The sequence below is a fragment of the Lactuca sativa genome, chromosome 6, assembly GCF_002870075.4.
Source record: "Lactuca sativa cultivar Salinas chromosome 6, Lsat_Salinas_v11, whole genome shotgun sequence".
NCBI classification, from domain to species: Eukaryota; Viridiplantae; Streptophyta; class Magnoliopsida; order Asterales; family Asteraceae; genus Lactuca; species Lactuca sativa.
The window spans coordinates 51,762,423-51,782,429 of NC_056628.2; the positions used below are offsets into that span (position 1 = coordinate 51,762,423).

The following is a 20,007-nucleotide window of genomic DNA, read 5'->3' on the forward strand; positions in this document are numbered from 1 at the left end:
CTAGTCCATTCCTATATGTAGTGACAAAATTAGGCTAAACAAATGGTTTTTAATGATTCTTGGAATCATCTATGTGAGAGAGAAGTGGGGTTGCTTTAAAGGGAATTATAGCGGCACAATTCCTAAAGCTCTTACAGGGAGAGTCCTATGAGATTTACATTGTCGTCTACATAAATGGCAGCTTAGTTCAAAGACATCCAGATCTACTAACTACTAGGAGATTAAGTGTAACATCTTAAGGGAGGGTTCAAAGGGTAATACCTACATATCCTATGCATGATTCAACTATTGAAAATTTCGTTTGGAAATTGGATGTGCAGAGATCGATCTTCTTTCATGTGGGGGATTGTTGGAAAATTTAGTATAAATATTTTATATTTTTACTAACTTTGGACATATATAATTATATGCATGTGTTGTATATATAACTAACTCTAAGTGAGTTTGTGTTCTCCTCCACGAGGACTTCAAAACGATATATTATATGTCCAAAATGGAGTACATATGAATGAGATATCGATACTCAAAGAAGGGTATTTGAGAATAAATTTAGCAAAAAGGGATGAATGTGGGAATGAGTCCCACATTGGTAGAAAGACCAAACTCAGCAAGGTTTATAAGCTTTAATGCATGTAAGGCTTACAAGCTTGTGTTTATGGTTTTACTACAAATCCTACCCGCGCGCAGGGGGGTTGCAAATCTTGGATTTTGTAGACCAAAAACACCGAACTCGTGCATGGGCGCAACCTGCGGACACCAATGCAGCTCCGAAAACTCGGGCTCGCGCTACCCTCATTTTTGCTAAACTTGACAATTTTTGTCTCTATTTTTGAATTCTGTAACGGATGCATTAATTACGTAATTAATGACATTTATTGACATTAAACACTCGATCAATCATTGATTTGTTTCCATTACACGATTCAAGTATAAAAGGAGACCTTTACCATCTCATTCTACACACGAATGAAAATACTCTTCTTTCTCCTCCTTCCTTCCTTGTACTCCCACTTCCGGCAACTCTTTCAGACAAGTGAAATATCCGGCAGTACACCATTGTTAAGGTTGTTGTACCCTGGAAACAGACGGCGAATCTGTTTAAGGGAATCGAGTCCAACTCGAGCCTTAGCCACCATGTTTTGCTACTAACATTTTCATTATAGGAAACTTTCAAGAGGAAAACGAAGTCTTTAAACTAACAGTACCATCCAACTGACATGGCAACAATTGACCATTGCGACAATGTTAGTGCATTGTACTTATCAAACAATACACTTCCACATCAGAGAACCAAGTATACTGTGATTGACATACACATCGTACATGAGAAAAATGGAGATGGGCAAATTCTTGGTTTGCATGTTTCTTCCTCATCTCGATATGTTGATATCTTCATCAAATGTCTTCCATCCGTTTTCTAGATTTTGGGGATAGTTTAAACGTTTGTGACAGATCTCATGTTCAAAATCAAAGTATCGGAGGATATTAGTATGATTATATTTAAATAAGCTTTAAATTCTTATTGAGCTTGTATTATATTTCTGGTAACCAGCCTAATTTTGGTATATATTTCTGATTAAACGACAAGGGATAGTATACAGGAAATATTATGTTTAGCAAAAACGACGTTCAAGAACAAGTCTATTTTATTGATACCTACGAGAAACTAATCACATGTAAATTTAAAACCAGAGTCATAAAATATTAATATTATATTTTAATCATTAAACAAGTATTATTTTAGATGAAGTTTCCAACAAAATGATATTTTCCATTTAAAAGTAGATTTTTTTTTATTGATCCACGTGAATGGACCAATCATACTCAACACTCTTTTGTTTTATTTGCAATATGTCTACCCACAATGGTCACGCACTATGTAATTAAAGTGCAAATGTTTCTTTCCTACGCATAATTCCAAAATCTAAATACATATTATAATAATAACTTATATATTATACATCAAGATGCATACGGTTTTTTGGGACTTGTCTTAATCAAGACTTCCTCAACTTCTCTAAAGTGATATAACCTTACCAGTTCATTTCTTCAACACCTAAGACACAAGAATGGCACCATGGATATTTCTCATGTTCCATTCATTACTATTTTTGCAATCGGCTCCCTCATCTTTTGCAAAGTTTCCATATAGGTACTTCCCTTCATCGATCATCCGCCCTGAAACACCATCTCTCTCAAGCAACAACAAGCTTTACAAAACAAAATACTTTACTCAAATCCTTGATCACTTCAATTACAATCCACAAAGTTACCAAACCTTCCAACAACGGTATCTGATCAATGACACCTCTTGGGGTGGCCCCAAAAGCAAAGCACCAATCTTTGTGTACACTGGGAATGAAGGAAATATCGAATGGTTCGCTGAGAACACTGGCTTCATGTATGATATCGCCCCTAAGTTCAAGGCCCTTCTCGTTTTCATAGAGGTAATCAGATTCATCACGCTAATCCATTTTCTTGAAAAAGTAGATCCTTAGTGTTTCTAATTTGTAAATGTGCAAATAATTATAGCATAGGTACTATGGAAAATCGATACCATATGGAGGTGATAGGAAGAAAGCGTACAAGAATTCAAAACGTTTGGGATACTTGAGCTCCACACAAGCATTAGCTGATTATGCTACACTCATTCTTGATCTCAAGAACAATATGACAGCCATGGATTCTCCGGTTATTGTCTTTGGAGGTTCCTATGGTGGAAGTATGATTTCTTTTCTTTTATTTAATCTTATTTAAATATTCTTATTGTCATATTCAGAAAAAAAAATGAATAATTAAAGGTTTAACGGGTTTCTTTTTGTTATGTAGTGTTGGCTGCATGGTTTAGGCTAAAGTATCCACATGTGGCCATTGGGGCATTGTCATCTTCTGCACCAATCCTTCAATTTGAGAACATTACATCTCAATATTCTTTCAACAATATTATTACCCAAGACTTTAAGGTAGCTATTTTTCATGCATTATTGGCATGTAGAACCTTGTTATAAAACAAAAAAGAAATATGCATATTAATCGTATAAAATCATAGAGTGAGAGCGAAAATTGTTACAAAGTAATAAAAGGATCGTGGAAACAAATCGAGGATACGGCTAGTTCACATGGGGGACTCGAATTGCTTCGAAAATCCTTTCATATATGCAAGTAAGATGGTATTTTCCATGAGTTAATTAAGTTATTTGTTATATGAAATTATAAGCTTGAGATTAGTTAAATTTAAGATATTTTTTTGATGCAGAAATTATATTAGCGGAGGTTACCTAGAAGGGTGGCTGGAGACGGCATTTACTTATGCATCAATGACGGATTATCCAACACCGTCAGATTTTCTTGCTCCATTGCCCGCTTTCCCTGTCAAACAGGTATTAAATTGATTTGATATAATAATTTAAAAATAAAGCTTTTATTCGTTATTAAATATATATAAATTACTTTTTAATGAGATAAAGTTTAGAAACGTTCTGGACATACAATCAAATTTATCTGCATTTTAACTATTGCTAACAAAGAAATAGATAAGCTGCAAGGATTTTTTTTATAAGCCAATTTTGTGGAGCGGGGTACAAAATGAAGAGTGTTGCATATTTCATGAATAAATAAGTATTCAACATTTCAATAAGAATATTTATTTATTATGTATGTATTTTTATTTTCATGATCATATTACTTATTTATTTTATTTAATTTGATCATATTCAGCATAATTAATCTAGAACACAGAAATATGATGAATAACTGAATAAATGAGAACTATTAGTCATTTCATTTACTAGTAATAAATTATATCTAGATAAGTTGATTAAAAATATAAAAATACAATATGTTTTATATATTATACATCCGATTCATTTTGTTTATTAGTCATAATTTATTAAATAATATAGTTAACGAATAATGAACTTGTGACCCTATCTAATACAAACAAATCTAACCAAAAAATAGCATGTCATGACCTATCACAAATGTATTTTAATAAATGACCTATCACAAATTTATTACATATTTAATTTTTATTAAATTCCACATAATATTTAAATTTAATAATTTGCAATAAATATATTAATAAATGGATATCAATTTCATTAATCAACTTACCTTTTCATTTAAAATTTCTAAAATTAAAGCTCATTAGTTTTTTGTTTATTTATTTAAGTTATTTATTTAAATTTAAAAGATAAAAAAAATTCTCATTATAATAATTCATTATTTTTCTTATTTTCTTATACATTCAAAGTTCTCAAATATTTTGATCTTTATATTTAACTTTTTTTTAAATTGACTCATGTACACAAAGTATTATTTACATTTATTTTTGTATTTGTTTAGTTTTCTTTATTATAAAAACTATTAATAAGGTATATTTATATCAAAACTAAATAAATGGTTTTTATGGTTTAGCACTTTGGTCTTTTCTTCGGCCCGTCCCAAAAAATGGGTAATAGTGGACAAACGCTTGGATTCAATTTTTTTAAGGGGTCGAAATTTTTTATGGATTATATATATATATATATATATATATATATATATATATATATATATATATATATATATATATATATATATATATATATATATATATATATATATATATATATATATATAACCAAATCAAATAAGAAGGGAAAATTTGGTAGGAAAATAAGAATTATATATATATATATATATATATATATATATATATATATATATATATATATATATATATATATATATATATATATATATATAGCAAACACACAAAACAAATCATTAGATGATTCAAAAGTAAGTTGATTTAAAAAAATTAAAAAGACACCTTCATAATTAATTTTAAAGTAATTATATATATAGGGGCGGAGCTTGAACAATTAATTTGGGACTATAAATATTAGAAACCAAAAAAGTAAGTTGATTTAAAAAAATTAAAAAGGCACCTTCATAATTAATTTTAAAGTAATTATATATATAGGGGCGGAGCTTGAACAATTAATTTGGGACTATAAATATTAGAAACCAAAATACTCAGTTCTTTCAAATGTCATGCATCCACTATAAATATGATCTTTTTGATAGCTATCCATTGCCTTTTAGTATTTTGCTATTACATATGTACTATTTTTAGTTGTCTTTATAATTTCTTTTTGATAGCTATCCATTGCCTTTTAGTATTTTGCTATTACATATGTACTATTTTTAGTTGTCTTTATAATTTCAGGAAAGTGTGTTGTTTTTACTTATTACATACATCAAGATCAATTTAAGTTTAATGCCTACCAAATATTATTATACTTGGTCTATATATCTGTACTTTCTTATTACTTATTAGTGATATTACCTACACACAAATCATAATAGAACCTACACTAATACAAGAGATTTTGGCCAATTATTATTGGTTTCCAAAGCTGAAAGGTGGAAATTGTTAACAAAGTTGCTTGCATGAGGGTTAGCATTCGTTGAGGCTAATCAATGGGAAACACATAAAAAGATTATCGATACGACATTCCATGTCGAAATGCTTAAGGTTTATGTACTTAATGGGAAGCAAATAAGTAATACTAAGAAAGTATTGGAGTAAAACAAGTAAAATCAGACATTCATTATGAAGATATGTAGATAAATGGATAGAACACTAGAGTGCTAAACATGGTGCCCGATGATTGCAAATTGGGAGGTGTCAGCTTCAATATCATCAACCATCGAAGGATGTCAGGAGGAAGGAGCGAATGATAGACTGAGTGAGGATTAGAGAGTCACTGATTCTGGTTTGGAGTTTGGACTATCGGCCTAGCAAGGGGGCAAGAACCTATTTCTTTTAATTTTTGGCCAATATGTATTAAAATTATTAGGCTAATGACTACTACTAACCAAAAAACCAGGGAGGGTGTTTGTCTCTCTCTCTCTCTTTCTCTCTCTCTCTCTCTCTCTCTCTCTCTCTATATATATATATATATATATATATATATATATATATATATATATATATATATATATATATATATATATATATATATATGATCAGAAAATGTTATATTTAGAATCTAATGCAACTAATTTTTTCTCAATTATTGAGTTATTATAAAAAAAAAAAAAAAAAAAACTTGATGAAATTTGTATATTTTAAGGGTAATGTGTTCTCTCTCTCCCCATACCCAAAATATGTTTGGAACGACTTTTTTCTTTCTTTCTATTATATGTTACAACGTCAATACATTTGGTATGTCTTAATAATGACATCGATCCTTGTTGTCGTTAAATCTAAGGCTGAAGTGAGTAGTAGCACGCTTAGCACACTATCGCATTTTCTTTTTCGATATCATATCTTTTTTTAAGTCTTACCGACTAGAAAATACAATAAAAGAAAAAAGAAAAAGGAAAAAGGAAACAGATTCCTTGTCTGTTTAAACTTCACAAACGCCTTTCCATCATTATCTATTACGGCGCTACCTTGTGAAGTGTTGGATCACTGCCCTATTTTGTTGTTAACTAATGAAATACACATTTGTGACATCCCCAAATTCACGGTCAGAAAAGACTGATTTGTTTATGTTTTGTTTTATAAAATCATAGTAATCATTTAATTAAAAGAGTTGCGGAATTCGTGCCCAAAAACAAAATATGATAAAATTTATCAAAAGATTTCTTAAAGAGAATGTATTTTCATTAAATAATAAAACCTCGGGATGTCATGTTCCGATATAGACCAAAAGCATAAACAGTACAATTCGACCTTACACCAGCTATTTACAACTACTGGTCTATTATCCAAAATCTCTCGTCAAGTCCACCAACTTATACTCTTGTGTCATTACCTGTAATGCAAAGAAAAAACTTAGTGGGTCAGGCTTGGGGGCCTGGTGAGCATATAGGGTTTTCAACCCACAATAATACAATTATTATATTCAATCATCCAACAATCAACCCAATTACCCATCCCCATTATCTCTTTTATTTCTTAAGGATTTACCCTAAGAATCAATTATCATTTATTCATTTATTCCTAAGGATTGACCTAAGGAATTGAAACAAAGTCCACCACTGCCAAGGTCCTCAGATTACAACCGGTGAACACATAGTTCAACAAACTTAACGAACACCTAGTTCTAACACTCCTAGTGAACACTTAATTCAAAACATCTGGTGAATACTTAGTTCTTAAACACTTAGTGAACATACTCAGTTCAACAACACCAAGTGAACACCTCTTGTTCAAAAATACTTAATGAATAACTTGAGTTCAAAATACCAAGTGAACACATAGAGTTCAAAAATACCTAATGAACACGTTGAGTTCAAATACCAAGTGAACACAAAGAGTTCAAAAATACCTAACGAACACATAAAGTTCAAATACACCAAGTGAACATATAGAGTTCAAAATACCTAATGAACACGTTGAGTTCAAAAACACTTATTATTTCATCTCACATCAACTATTTCATCTACCCATGTTCTACCCAACATTTATCTTGTAGATATAAAATACACATATAGTTTTAATCATTTATAACCTGTATAAAACATCAAATCGATACTCATCTCAAATAAACAAACAATATATAACACATAGCACGTATTTCATAGCAAACACTTCATATTTATGTGTTAGAAGAAAATTACTACACACTCACTCATAACATAGATGTAATACATTCAACCAATACTTGTATTAAAATCGTGTTTATGAAAGGGACTATACACTCACTTGATAATACTATGATCGGACGGCACTACGGCTCTAAATGTAGTATTCTTCGGTGAAATCGAGATGCTTCCATGAAAACTGGGCCTCTCGCAGGCAGAGGTTCGGCTCGGAAACTCTTTTATTCTCGGGATCTTCTGAGCTTCGGGTCTCGATATGATAATGGGGCTTTGGGGGTACTTCTTTGCACGTAAAACGATGTAATACGGGAGAGAGTGTGAGAAAGGAACAACCAAACCTGGTTGCCCCTTTGATTTCTATTTATTGAGCAAAAATGTTTTGCTCACGTCGTGAGCCTCTTATACTCACGTCGTTAGCTCGATCATCATCCAGTTCGTAGGTGACATTATGCTCTACAACTCTCGTTTAGAATCCGTCGGCTAGTTTTGACTTCAACTTTTATTATATTATTTTAGTAGGTCGGGACAGGAAAACTCCATTAGAAAATCATATTTTCTTCATCGGACATCTGTTTTCGTCTGTCTTTTCACCGTTGGGCTACTATCGATGAGATCTTCGATTCTCGTTTAGATCGTTATCTCATATTCGAACTTCGAGTTGCATACTGCTAAGCTAAAACTTAGAAAAATCATAACTTCCTCATACGAAGTCAAACTTGGACCTTCTTTTTATGCACGCTCTCGATTTAACGTATTCTACAACTTTCATTTAGATCGCTAAGGCCAAATATCGCTCTAACGTAAATTCACTATTTACATCGCGTTGTGTCGTGCCAGTACTATCGTGAAACTTCAACAGGTCATAACTTTTTCGTTATAACTCAGATTTCGGTGTTCTTTATATGTACGGAATCCTTGTAACATATACTACAACTTAGTTAAGATTACTCCTTCTAAATAATCTTCCATCAAAAAGTCATTGTTGATGCTTATCGTCTCTAAATTGACTAGCCCGGATCTATGGGCGTTACAATTATCTCCACCTTAGGATAATTACGTCCCGGAATCATCAACGAAATAGGACTTGTATAATGATTTAATATGTTATCTCTTCATCCTAGGTAATAACCGTAACTTCTATTTTTCCTCGAAAGAGTATCTAACTCTTGGACTTCTCAATAGCAGTTAGTGCTCAATCCTGCATCTACTCTTCGTACTATGTTGGACTTTCAATCGTAACCTTCGAGTTACAAAATAAATCCTTTTTGAAGACTCCTTCTTCTTCTTAGGATAGGTACTTTCCTTTATCCATTGTAACAGACCGATGGGTCACGTTCTAACGACCTCTCATTGTATGAAGCACCGTTTAGACTCAAGTCTCTTAGAGTCAAATTCCATAATGGAATATACCTTCCCTCATATTCTAATGTGATGTAATCATATTTTACCATGTAGCATCTCTAGCTACAAACTTCTTTATCAACGAGCGTGATGCTATTGGTCGCATTGATTTCAATCTTTTGACCTCAGTCAGATGCTACATCGAACTTGGTTCTCGGAACCACGTAACAAACTCACTGTAGTCGGACTCAACTTGATATGACCACTAGGGTCGGAATAACAACCATCTTACTAGTCATCACCGAAACAATGGTAATGACATACTTTGAACAAAACGGAATCAATTACTAGCTTCTTGGTAACCTTGTGACTTTCCCTGATCCAAGTGTTAGTCCTGTGCATCCAGTGGTATAGCCCTCTACTACCATTCACACCTACTCATACTCGTCCCAAGTATTGTCTCGCAGTTAACCAAGTCACCATATAACAACAAAAATCACACTATTATCCAACAATCAGATATTAACACCATAGATATCATATAGACATCCAAACAATAAATATCACATAGATATCAAAACCAGCGGTTATACTATTTCTTGAAACGATTACACAAAGGTTAAAGTTCACCCTACACTATGCCGCTAATAGGCTACACTTCCAGATACTAGCCATATCTTAATACAAAGTTTTCATCCTTGATTTCTCGTATTGACATCTGCTTCGTCAAGGATCATGTGGAATGCCTTTGCCTTTGCTGATTCTTTCTTCTTTGGGCAATTGATCGAGATATGCCCTTTCTCGTTACACTCATAACACACTTTCTTACTAGATGCACACTCATTGGCGTAGTGCCCAGACTTTTAACACTTGAAACATGTGACCTCCTCGCCACATCTTCCCAAATGTTTCTTCTTGCACTCATCGCACCATCTTGCTTCATCTCTTCCTCCTTCGAACTTTTTCAAACCAGACTTTGAGAATTTTCTCTTCTCGTTGGATCTTGGGGATCCCTCAAACTTTCTTTTCTCACCAACTTCAACCTTGTTAGCGGTTCTGCCCTTGATCATTTCTTCGATGGACTTAGCAACCCAGATGGCCGCCTCAAGGATAGGTGTCTGGCGTACTGGCACAGTGTACTCCCATGGTAGTCCCTTTGCATACCTATCTATCTTTGCCAGCCTGTCTGGGACAATGCGCAGAGCAGACTCCATCTGATCTATGAAGGCATTGGTGTATTCATCAATGGACATGCTGTCCTTCTTTAATGTCAGAAATTAGTTCTCTAGTTCTAGCAGATCTTGGGCCGAGCAAAACTTTCGTTTGAATTGCACCAAAATTTTTTCCCAAGTCAGTTACAATGGCTCATTGGGGATTATGGTTTTCCCTAGAGTGTTCCACCAGCGAACAGCGCTGCCTCTGAACTGGCGCACTGCATATGTGGTTTGTAGCTTGCCCTTGCAACCACATGTTATGAACGCCAACTACATCTCCGATATCCAATCCATAACTCCAGTTGGGTTTTCTTTTCCAGTTAAAGTCGATGGCATGCAAGTTAGAAAATCTTTATACTTGCATCCATTTCTTTCGACCCCGTCGTCTCGGTTGTTTCTCCTAATCACTGGCGGATCGGCTTGACCAACAATTCCACTGTAGTTCCCTCCTTCCAACTGGCCTCCATTCACTTCGGGCTCTTCAACTTGTATTGAAAGTTCTTCCTGATTCTGCCGAAGCAGGCACCTAGGTTCTTCCATCTAACGATCCAACATCATTTGAATCATCAATTGTACTCCAGCCATTGATATCGGCTCAGGTGCTGCTGCTGCAACAACTACTTGTTCAATCACAGGTGGTTGATTCTTGTTTTCGTTCATGTTTCCAGCTCCACTTCTGGTTCTTGCCATTTTTGATCTATACACCGAATAAGGTGAATTTAGATCTCTATATTGATAGACGTTCAAATCATCCTTATCACTCCGAAACGTTTACATGCTAGTTCTAATATCGTCGCCGTACGCTTAGAATCCTAAACACATAAGGTTTCCAAATCCAGTCGGCAACAGACCATAGATCCGAACAAACAATATCATATATGGAAAACATATAGCATTTAGCACTTAAAAGCATTTTAGGCATCTTTCCTAAAATATACAAGTCCTAGTGCCTAAAATATGGCAGACACTCATCTCAGAATCTTCAGTTAGCATTCTAAGTTTAAGTCTAGAAATCCTACAAATTCCTAGTTCGCTTAAACTAATGCTCTGATACCAACAGTGACATCCCCAAATTCACGGCCAGAAAAGACCGATTTGTTTATGCTTTGTTTTATAAAATCAGAGTAATCATTTAATTAAAAGAGTTGCGGAATTCGTGCCCAAAAACAAAATATGATAAAATTTATCAAAAGATTTCTTAAAGAGAATGTATTTTCATTAAATAATAAAACCTCGGGATGTCATGTTCCGATATAGACCAAAAGCATAAACAGTACAATTTGACCTTACACCAGTTATTTACAACTACTGGTCTATTATCCAAAATCTCTCGTCAAGTCCACCAACTTATACTCTTGTGTCATTACCTGTAATGCAAAGAAAAAACTTAGTGGGTCAGGCTTGGGGGCCTGGTGAGCATATAGGGTTTTCAACCCACAATAATACAATTATTATATTCAATCATCCAACAATCAACCCAATTACCCATCCCCATTATCTCATTTATTTCTTAAGGATTTACCCTAAGAATCAATTATCATTTATTCATTTATTCCTGAGGATTGACCTAAGGAATTGAAACAAAGTCCACCACTGCCAAGGTCCTCAAATTACAACCGGTGAACACTTAGTTCAACAAACTTAACGAACACCTAGTTCTAACACTTCATATTTATGTGTTAGAAGAAAATTACTACACACTCACTCATAACATAGATGTAATACATTCAACCAATACTTGTATTAAAATCGTGTTTATGAAAGGGACTATACAATCACTTGATAATACTATGATCGGACGACACTACGGCTCTAAATGTAGTATTCTTCGGTGAAATCGAGATGCTTCCATGAAAATTGGACCTCTCGCGGGCAGAGCTTTGGCTCGGAAACTCTTTTATTCTCGGGATCTTCGGAGCTTCGGGACTCGCTTCGCATCTCGGGATGATAACGGCGCTTTGGGGGTACTTCTTTGCACGTAAAACGATGTAATACGGGAGAGAGAGTGAGAAAGGAACAACCAAACCCAACTGCCCCTTTGATTTCCATTTATAGGCCAAAAATGTAATGCTCACGTCGTGAGCCTCTTATACTCACGTCATGAGCTCAATCATCATCCATTGCGTCGTTGCAACTTGCCTGTTCACGTCGTGAGTACCCTGCTCACGTCGTGCGTTCTGACAGACCTTGAAGTTTGTGTTCCGAACTTTGGAAATTCATATCTTTCGCATATGAGCTCCATTTTTGACGTTCTTTATATCCACGCGTAGGTGAGATTATGTTCTACAACTCTCATTTAGACTCCGTCGGCTAATTTTGACTTTAACTTTTATTATATTATTTTAGTAGGCCGGAATAAGAAAACTCCGTTAGAAAACCATATCTTCTTCATCGGACATCCGTTGTCGTCTGTCTTTTCACCGTTGGGCTACTATCAATGAGATCTTCGATTCTCGTTTAGATCGTTTTGGCTAGAAATCACTCAATCTCATATTCGAACTTCGGGCTACATACTGTTAAGCTGGAACTTAGAAAAATCATAACTTCCTCATACGAAGTCAGACTTGGACATTCTTTTTATGCACGCTCTTGGTTTAACGTATTCTACGACTTTCATTTAGATCGCTAAGGCCAAATATCGCTCTAACGTAAATTCACTATTTACATCGCACTGTGTCATGCCGGTTCTGTTGCGAAACTTCGACAGGTCATAATTCTCCGTTATAACTCGCATTTCGGCGTTCTTTATATATACGGAATCCTTGTAACATATACTACAACTTAGGTAACATTAATCCTTCTAAATAATCTTCAATCAAAAATTCATTTTTGATGTTTATCGTCTCTAAATTTACTAGCCCGGATCTATGGGCGTTACAACTTTGGCCCTGGTCCCTTTCATTTCTTCAACACATGGATGGCTTCGAGATAATGGTTAGAAACACTTGGACGAGGTGTATGGTATTGCGGATGCATATGTCTTAGCCAAGTTGAAATTCTTAAGGAATGAGATCAAGAAGTGGAGGGTACTAGACTATACTAAATAAATTGACAATCCTAAAAAACTCAAGGCTAGGGTAGATGACATCGACACACTGGTTGGATCTAGGGATCTAATTGAGATGGAAATATAAGAATGGAGAAAAAGAATTAAGCAAAGAATTGAGATGGAAAAAGTGGTTTTTTTAGATTTAAAATAGAAATCTTGAATCAAGTGGTCATAGACGGGGACGGAAACTTAATATTCAGCAAATAATTGAGATGGAAAAAGTGGTTGTTTTAGACTCTTCTCAGCGTGGTCATTGTTGAAGTGGCAAGGAACTGAGGAAGACACAAGGCATATACTTACATGATTTTGTTTTACAACAACAGTATGGGAGTGGATCTTCAAATAGTGCCGTATTACAATTCCACAGTGCAATGATGTTTGTAATATTCTTAATTTTGCGGCTAAATGGGGACACTGTCCCAAACAGAGACAAATACTCGTAACTATCTGTCATGGTACTTTGTGGTGGATTAGGAAGGAAAAAAATGAGAGGTTGTTTAACAACATATTAATCTCTCCTACCAAGGTGGAAGATAATATCATGTCGATGGTATTTACATGGATTAAACATAGGAGAAACAAATGTGCTTTCAGTTGAATAGATTGATGTGTTTGCCCCTTTCTTTGTCTGTAATTCTGTAAAATTGTACTATTGCCCCCCTCGTCTAGTTACTTGCTTGGTGTGGGTCTCTATTTTAATATATATATTTCAGTTCTAAAAAAACTTACAATGCTTAGGGTTAGTTTGATCATACATTGAATGGGAGGAAGGTATAAGTGGGAGTGGTGAAACATGGTGAGCTTTATAATTTAAGAAAATATTTATAAACAAAAAATATGACAAGAAAAAGTCATTTTACACACACTTGACGAGTCCATAGTTTGATTTATTGGCAAAGGGATGAACATTATAAATAATACATACCATATAGATCGATGCTAGCCTGACAATTTTTGACACGACCCGAAATAAACGGATTTTGGTTGAATTTTTCAACACGTCAACGTGTTTATTAAACAGATCATATATTGGTTTGTCAAAAAACGTTTTGGTTGACCCGTCAACCCATTAAAATTTTAATAATTTTTTAAATGTATTAAGTATTATTCATAGGAATGTAGGATTAATGTATGTATCTATGTTTGTATTAATGTGGGTATTACATTAGCACTTGAATTTATTTAGGATTGTATTAATGTTTTAGTTTGAACATGTTTCCATAAATGTTTTTAGTTTTTCTTTGCATCTAGAATTTACTCATGTTTAATTATATATTTTATTTATGAAATCTTACCCACGAACCCACAAACTCAAATCAGATCCACGAAGCTCCAACTTGTGAACCCGTATAAATAAGTGGGTTGATTGGTCGTATAGTTAAATGTTTCGTGTTCGGGTTTGTGTATTTTAACCTGTCAACTCGCGACCCGTCAATCCAAACACGACACGATTGTTAGACTTAATCGATGCTATAAAAATAAAAATAAAAATAAAAATAAAAATAAAAAGTCGAACCAAAGTAGCTTATTATGAGAAACCACGTGCATAATTTATACAAATTTGTGTTTTTTAAATATATAAATAATTGTAGGTCAAGGAGTATGAAATACGACCAACCTCAATTCAATAATGGATCGTCATAATTTAATACGTCAAGGAAAATGAACCTCAATACCAATAATTGATTGTTATAATTTAATTCACAATGAACTTACCCTTTTTCTTTTATATCTTTTGTAATGAATCAATATTATAAAATAATTTTAGATTTTTCTATCTATACCTGTATTTTATTTCTAAAATAAAACCCTTATTTTCCAATTTCAACGTTTTTTAGCATGTTTATCTACAACTCTCAAAAAAACCAAATTCAAAAATAAAAAATAAAAAATAACCAACTTTTGCTTAAAACAAAAAACCATAATAATTGACAAACATTTGGTTTTGGTTAACAATCTCATTATTATCATTTACAACCCTACTTCAAAGCTTATTTTTTACATTATTTGTGTAAACGAGCCTCCAAACATCACTTCATTTCTTGCATCATCTTGTCACTAATATGACACAAAATTTTCTATCGTAGTATTGGGGTAGACAAAAATAGGCATGATCAAACGGACCAAACCGGCCTGAACCGGCCTGACCCGGATCGGTCCAGGGAACCGGCTTCAGCCAAAATCTAGAATCGAATCGGTCTGGCGGTTCTACCGGTTCTGGTTCCGGTTTTTGTCGGGTTTTCGATTTTGAAACTAATCTGATTTGACATGCTTCATTGTGGGGCTTGTAACTTATTCAATTTTAACCAAATCAAGCGCTTTTATAATCTAAACTTAACTGCAAAACCTAAACTACGTGTACGAAAAAGATTAAGGTAAAAAAAACTTAAATTGAATGAGTTATACACATTTGAACAACAAAGTTAGATTACATTTAATTACTGAAACATAAAAAATAAAAAAAATAAAAAAAAAAAAAAAAAAAAAAACAATTCTGATTTGACACCCTTCCTTGCGGGGCTTGTAACTCATTCAATTTTTAACCAAATCAAGCGTTTTTATAGTCGAAACTTAACTACAAATCCTAATATGCATGTAGGAAAAAGATTCAGGTAAAAACATGTTAAATTGAGTGAGTTATTCACATTTGAACAACAAAGTCATATTACATTTAATTGCTGAAACATTAAAATAAAAAATTCTGATTTGACACCCTTCCTTGCGGGGCTTGTAACTCATTCAGTTTTTTAACCAAATCAAGCGTTTTATAGTTTAAACTTAACTACAAATCATAATCTACATATAGGAAAAAGATTCAGGTAAAAAAAAGTTAAATTGAGTGACTTATGCAACTTTCAAAATTTGAGTGAGTTATCCGGTCCGGTTTCCGATTTTGCGCCGGTTCCAACGACCGATTCTTACCGGGTCCCGATTCCAAAAATTGACGAAATTATAGTATCGGTCCCAGCCCGACCGGTTCCATCGGGTTCCGATTCCGGTACAGGTTCCGGTCGGTTTCCCGGTCCATATGCTCATCCCTAGACCAAAACATTATAGTATAAGTTTTAGGGAAATTATCAGAAAAGTTCCAATATTTTCGAAAACATTTTACTTTAGTCCCAAAATTTATTTTTTGAAAATAAAAGTCCCGATTATTTCATTTTGTCTCAAATTAACAAAAAATATTTTTTTTCCTTTTAATAGGAAACTACACATTATATTGTAAAATCAAATAATCAGAATTTTTCTGTTAAAAAAAAATTTGTGAGTAAAGTGAAACTTTTCTGAAAATATTAGGACTATTCTGACAATTTCCCTAACTTTTATATGTTAATTTTGCTCCCTCAAGTTTTATATTTCTTCATTTTTTTGGTTTATATAAGGTAGCTAGGTACATTCTAAATATTATAACAATTAATTATAATTATGATATATAATTAATAAAAAATCTGTAAAATATACATTATTTGTTTCAAGTTATAAAAGACAACCGTGTATATTCAAAACTAGGTGATAACTCATGTATTATACGGTTGGTTGACATTAATAAAACAACATAGAGATTATAAGAATCACAATCATTAATCCTGCAAACAAATATTTTTTTTAGATAATTTGTAAATCTAATCATTTAAAGTATCTAACTTGATTCGTTTTTCAATAGTTGTTTATTTATAGCATTTTGAAAATAGAATGTTGATTTTATGAGATTATATCTTTATTTCTTAACTGACATTTATTGAAGGCAAATTTAAAGTTAAGTAGCAATAAAGCGACACATGACATAATATTAATTATGATGTGTATTAAAGTGGCACATGAAGAATAAAACTATTTTTTAGTAGTACAGGGAGATGTCGTTATAATAAAATAACAACTAATGCAAATTAATAATATACAAATATTTTTTATTATATTTTTGTCATATATTTTGTAAAGTTAGTAGAATGATATTTTGACAATCTATATAACTTTCTTTTAAATATAATATGAAATATAGTTTTGACATAAAAAAACGTTGTAAATATGATATAGGTTTAAAAATAAAATATTATTAGCACCATTTTTATGCTATTCAATTATATAAAAAAATAAAAAATAAAATAAAAAAGTTGGATTATAGATGCTCTTACTAGTTCATATGTGTATATGCAGATGTGCAAGGCAATCGACAATCCTACCCTCGGAAACGACACGTTTGCAAAATTATATCATGCAGCTAACGTCTATTATAATTACACTGGAGATGTCAAATGTTTTGACCTTAATGACAATTCTGACCCCCATGATCTTGGAGGATGGCAATGGCAGGTAAGAAATATTTTCACTATTGTGAAAAAATCATTTATGATATCATTAATGAAAAAAAATTATGTTTATATTAATTTTTATAGTTAAAAGAGATATTTGTTTGACTTTGAAAAGTCAAACCAAGTGCTAATACGATTTAAGCCAGGCTTGCACAGAGATGATAATGCCAACAAGTGGAAGTAATGAAGACAGCATATTTCCAGTTTATACAGAGACTTACACGGGCCATTCTCGATACTGTGAAAAAACTTATAAGGTCCAACCCAGGCCTACTTGGATTACGACGGAATTTGGTGGCCATGTATGTACACATAGTATCCTTCTAATTTCATATTTTTATATATACTATACTTTAAATTTCTTTTTTATAATTTAACGTATATATTTTGTTTGGCTCAATTAATGTTACCTGTTTTTCGAAGAAATTTCTATCGTGACCACTACGCCCTTTATTAACTGAATTTAAACCCTCATGTGTGTATATATATTTCATATGTGATTCCTAAAATAGCATATAACTTTCTGAAATTTGTTTCATTTGTCTATTTGGTATATGTGTATAATGTTGCTAAGCCAGGAAATAAAAAGTCATTTCAGAAAGTAAAATTCTATTTCGTGTACATATGATATTGTGTGCATAAACGATAAGTTATATCACTTTTGTTAAACCGGATTGTTTTGTGGCCACAATGGAAATTTTATAAAAAATGGTGGTTTTCATTGACTATATAAGATCTAGTGGTTAATAAGGTGTAGTTTTTCTTTTGGATTTTATAAAGATGATATTTGTTTCTAGCAAGACATAAATATAATGATTTAGATAGTTTAACTCAAATAATATTGTTATGGTGAGTGAATTGAATCTAATTTTCTTGGTGAAATTTCACATGAAACAGGATATTAGAAGAGTATTAAAACATTTTGGTAGTAATATCATCTTTTTCAACGGTTTACGAGACCCTTGGAGTGGTGGCGGGTATTTCTCTTTTCTTCTTTAGATATCCCTCTTTTGTGTGTGTGTAAGTATGAAAACCCAATGCTTTGTTTTGTATGTAAACAGGGTGCTAAAGAATATATCAAAAAGCATTATTGCCATAGTTGAGAAAGAAGGTATTTAAGTTGTATCATAATCATTCATGCTTACATATCTCATTGTATGATGAAATCAATAAAAAAGAGCTTCTACAAAAGTGTCTTTAAGTTAAAGCTATCATAAGATACATATCCCTGAAGAGAAATACATGAATGATACTTGCAACTCTAAGAATAAATATGTTTATTTTATTTTGTAAAATTCACTATTTTGGCACGTCATCGCAGGGGCACATCATGTTGACCTAAGATTTGCAACCAATGAAGATCCCATGTGGCTTCGAGATGTAAGAAAGAGAGAAATTAGTATCATGCAAGCTTGGATTTCTGAATACCATCAAAATCTTGTTGATTCAGACACATTCTAGTAACATAGATACCATCCACCTCTTGTTGTTTAAAATTTTTATAACTTTGGCACTATCAATACAATAATTAGGCAAGAACAAAATAGACTAAGGTGTATTTAACAATACCCACATATAATTTTTACTTTGTTGTTATTTTGTTTAATGTGACTTTTTGTCATCATTTCCCGATTTTGACTCTAAAGATTCCATAAATAAAATTTTGGAACGATGGAACTGTATTTCAAATTAGTAATAAAGTGAACAAGAACGAAATCAAAATACCTCTTTGATTGTATTAGGAAAATAAAACTGAAAACCTAATTACAATTGTTATCACAATCATAAAGTCTATTATAGACATGTATATATAGATGCTAATGACCGACTTGTATTAGAACATAATTAGGAAATTAGGAACCGACTTGAAAATGGTTTCCTACAACTAGGTTGCCTAAATTGGGTTGCTTAATCCTCAAACTTAGGATTTCGACAATCACCCCCGAATCTCTAAGTCCTTCTAGAGACATCTTCAATCCCGATCAAGCTCTACATTTCCTTGAACTTGGTTCGAGCTAATGGTTTGGTAAGAATGTATGCCTTTTGTTCCTCCCTGGGAATGTACTCCACCTCCACTTGTTCATTTTCAACACAATTACGAATAAAGTGAAACCTCGTGGGAATGTGCTCACTCCTTTCATGAAAAACGGGATTCTTTGTTAGTTCGATAGCCAACTTGATATCAACTCTAAGTACCACTTTCTCTTGCGCTTTGTTCATGATTTCTCCGAGCAAATCTTGAAGCCATATGTACGCCATGAATTCCGCCTCGCAAGATAATAAAGCAACGGTATCTTGCTTTTGCGAACACCATGTAATTGGAGATGACCTGTAGTAGAAAATGTGTCCAGTTGTGCTTTTTCTGTCATCTAGGTCAACATTATGACTATTATCACTATAACCAATAAGTCGGTTTTTTCCCATCCTCTCGTACTTGATTTCGTATTCCGATGTTCCTTGTAAGTACCTTAGGATGTGTTTGATTGCACCACCA

General features: G+C 33.0%; 1 protein-coding gene across 1 annotated transcript; it reads left to right on the forward strand.

Annotated features, from left to right (window-relative positions):
* The first annotated feature begins 1,969 nt into the window (after positions 1–1,969).
* On the forward strand, positions 1,970–19,119 carry LOC111892143 (uncharacterized). Its single transcript, XM_052764622.1, has 10 exons — positions 1,970–2,447; positions 2,533–2,722; positions 2,830–2,963; positions 3,050–3,162; positions 3,257–3,380; positions 17,359–17,514; positions 17,660–17,815; positions 18,411–18,490; positions 18,575–18,624; positions 18,835–19,119. Exons 1-10 carry the CDS (start codon positions 2,070–2,072, stop codon positions 18,972–18,974), a joined length of 1,521 nt encoding a protein of 506 aa, XP_052620582.1. The 5' UTR covers positions 1,970–2,069; the 3' UTR covers positions 18,975–19,119.
* The last annotated feature ends 888 nt before the right edge of the window (positions 19,120–20,007 follow it).

Excerpts from the sequence above, each read along its gene's own strand:
- LOC111892143 (XM_052764622.1), top strand. The coding sequence starts at position 2,070 with ATGGCACCATGGATATTTCTCATGTTCCATTCATTACTATTTTTGCAA. Across the intron at positions 17,515-17,659 it reads TTGGAGGATGGCAATGGCAG|GCTTGCACAGAGATGATAAT; the intron begins GTAAGAAATATT and ends GATTTAAGCCAG. Across the intron at positions 18,491-18,574 it reads GACCCTTGGAGTGGTGGCGG|GGTGCTAAAGAATATATCAA; the intron begins GTATTTCTCTTT and ends GTATGTAAACAG.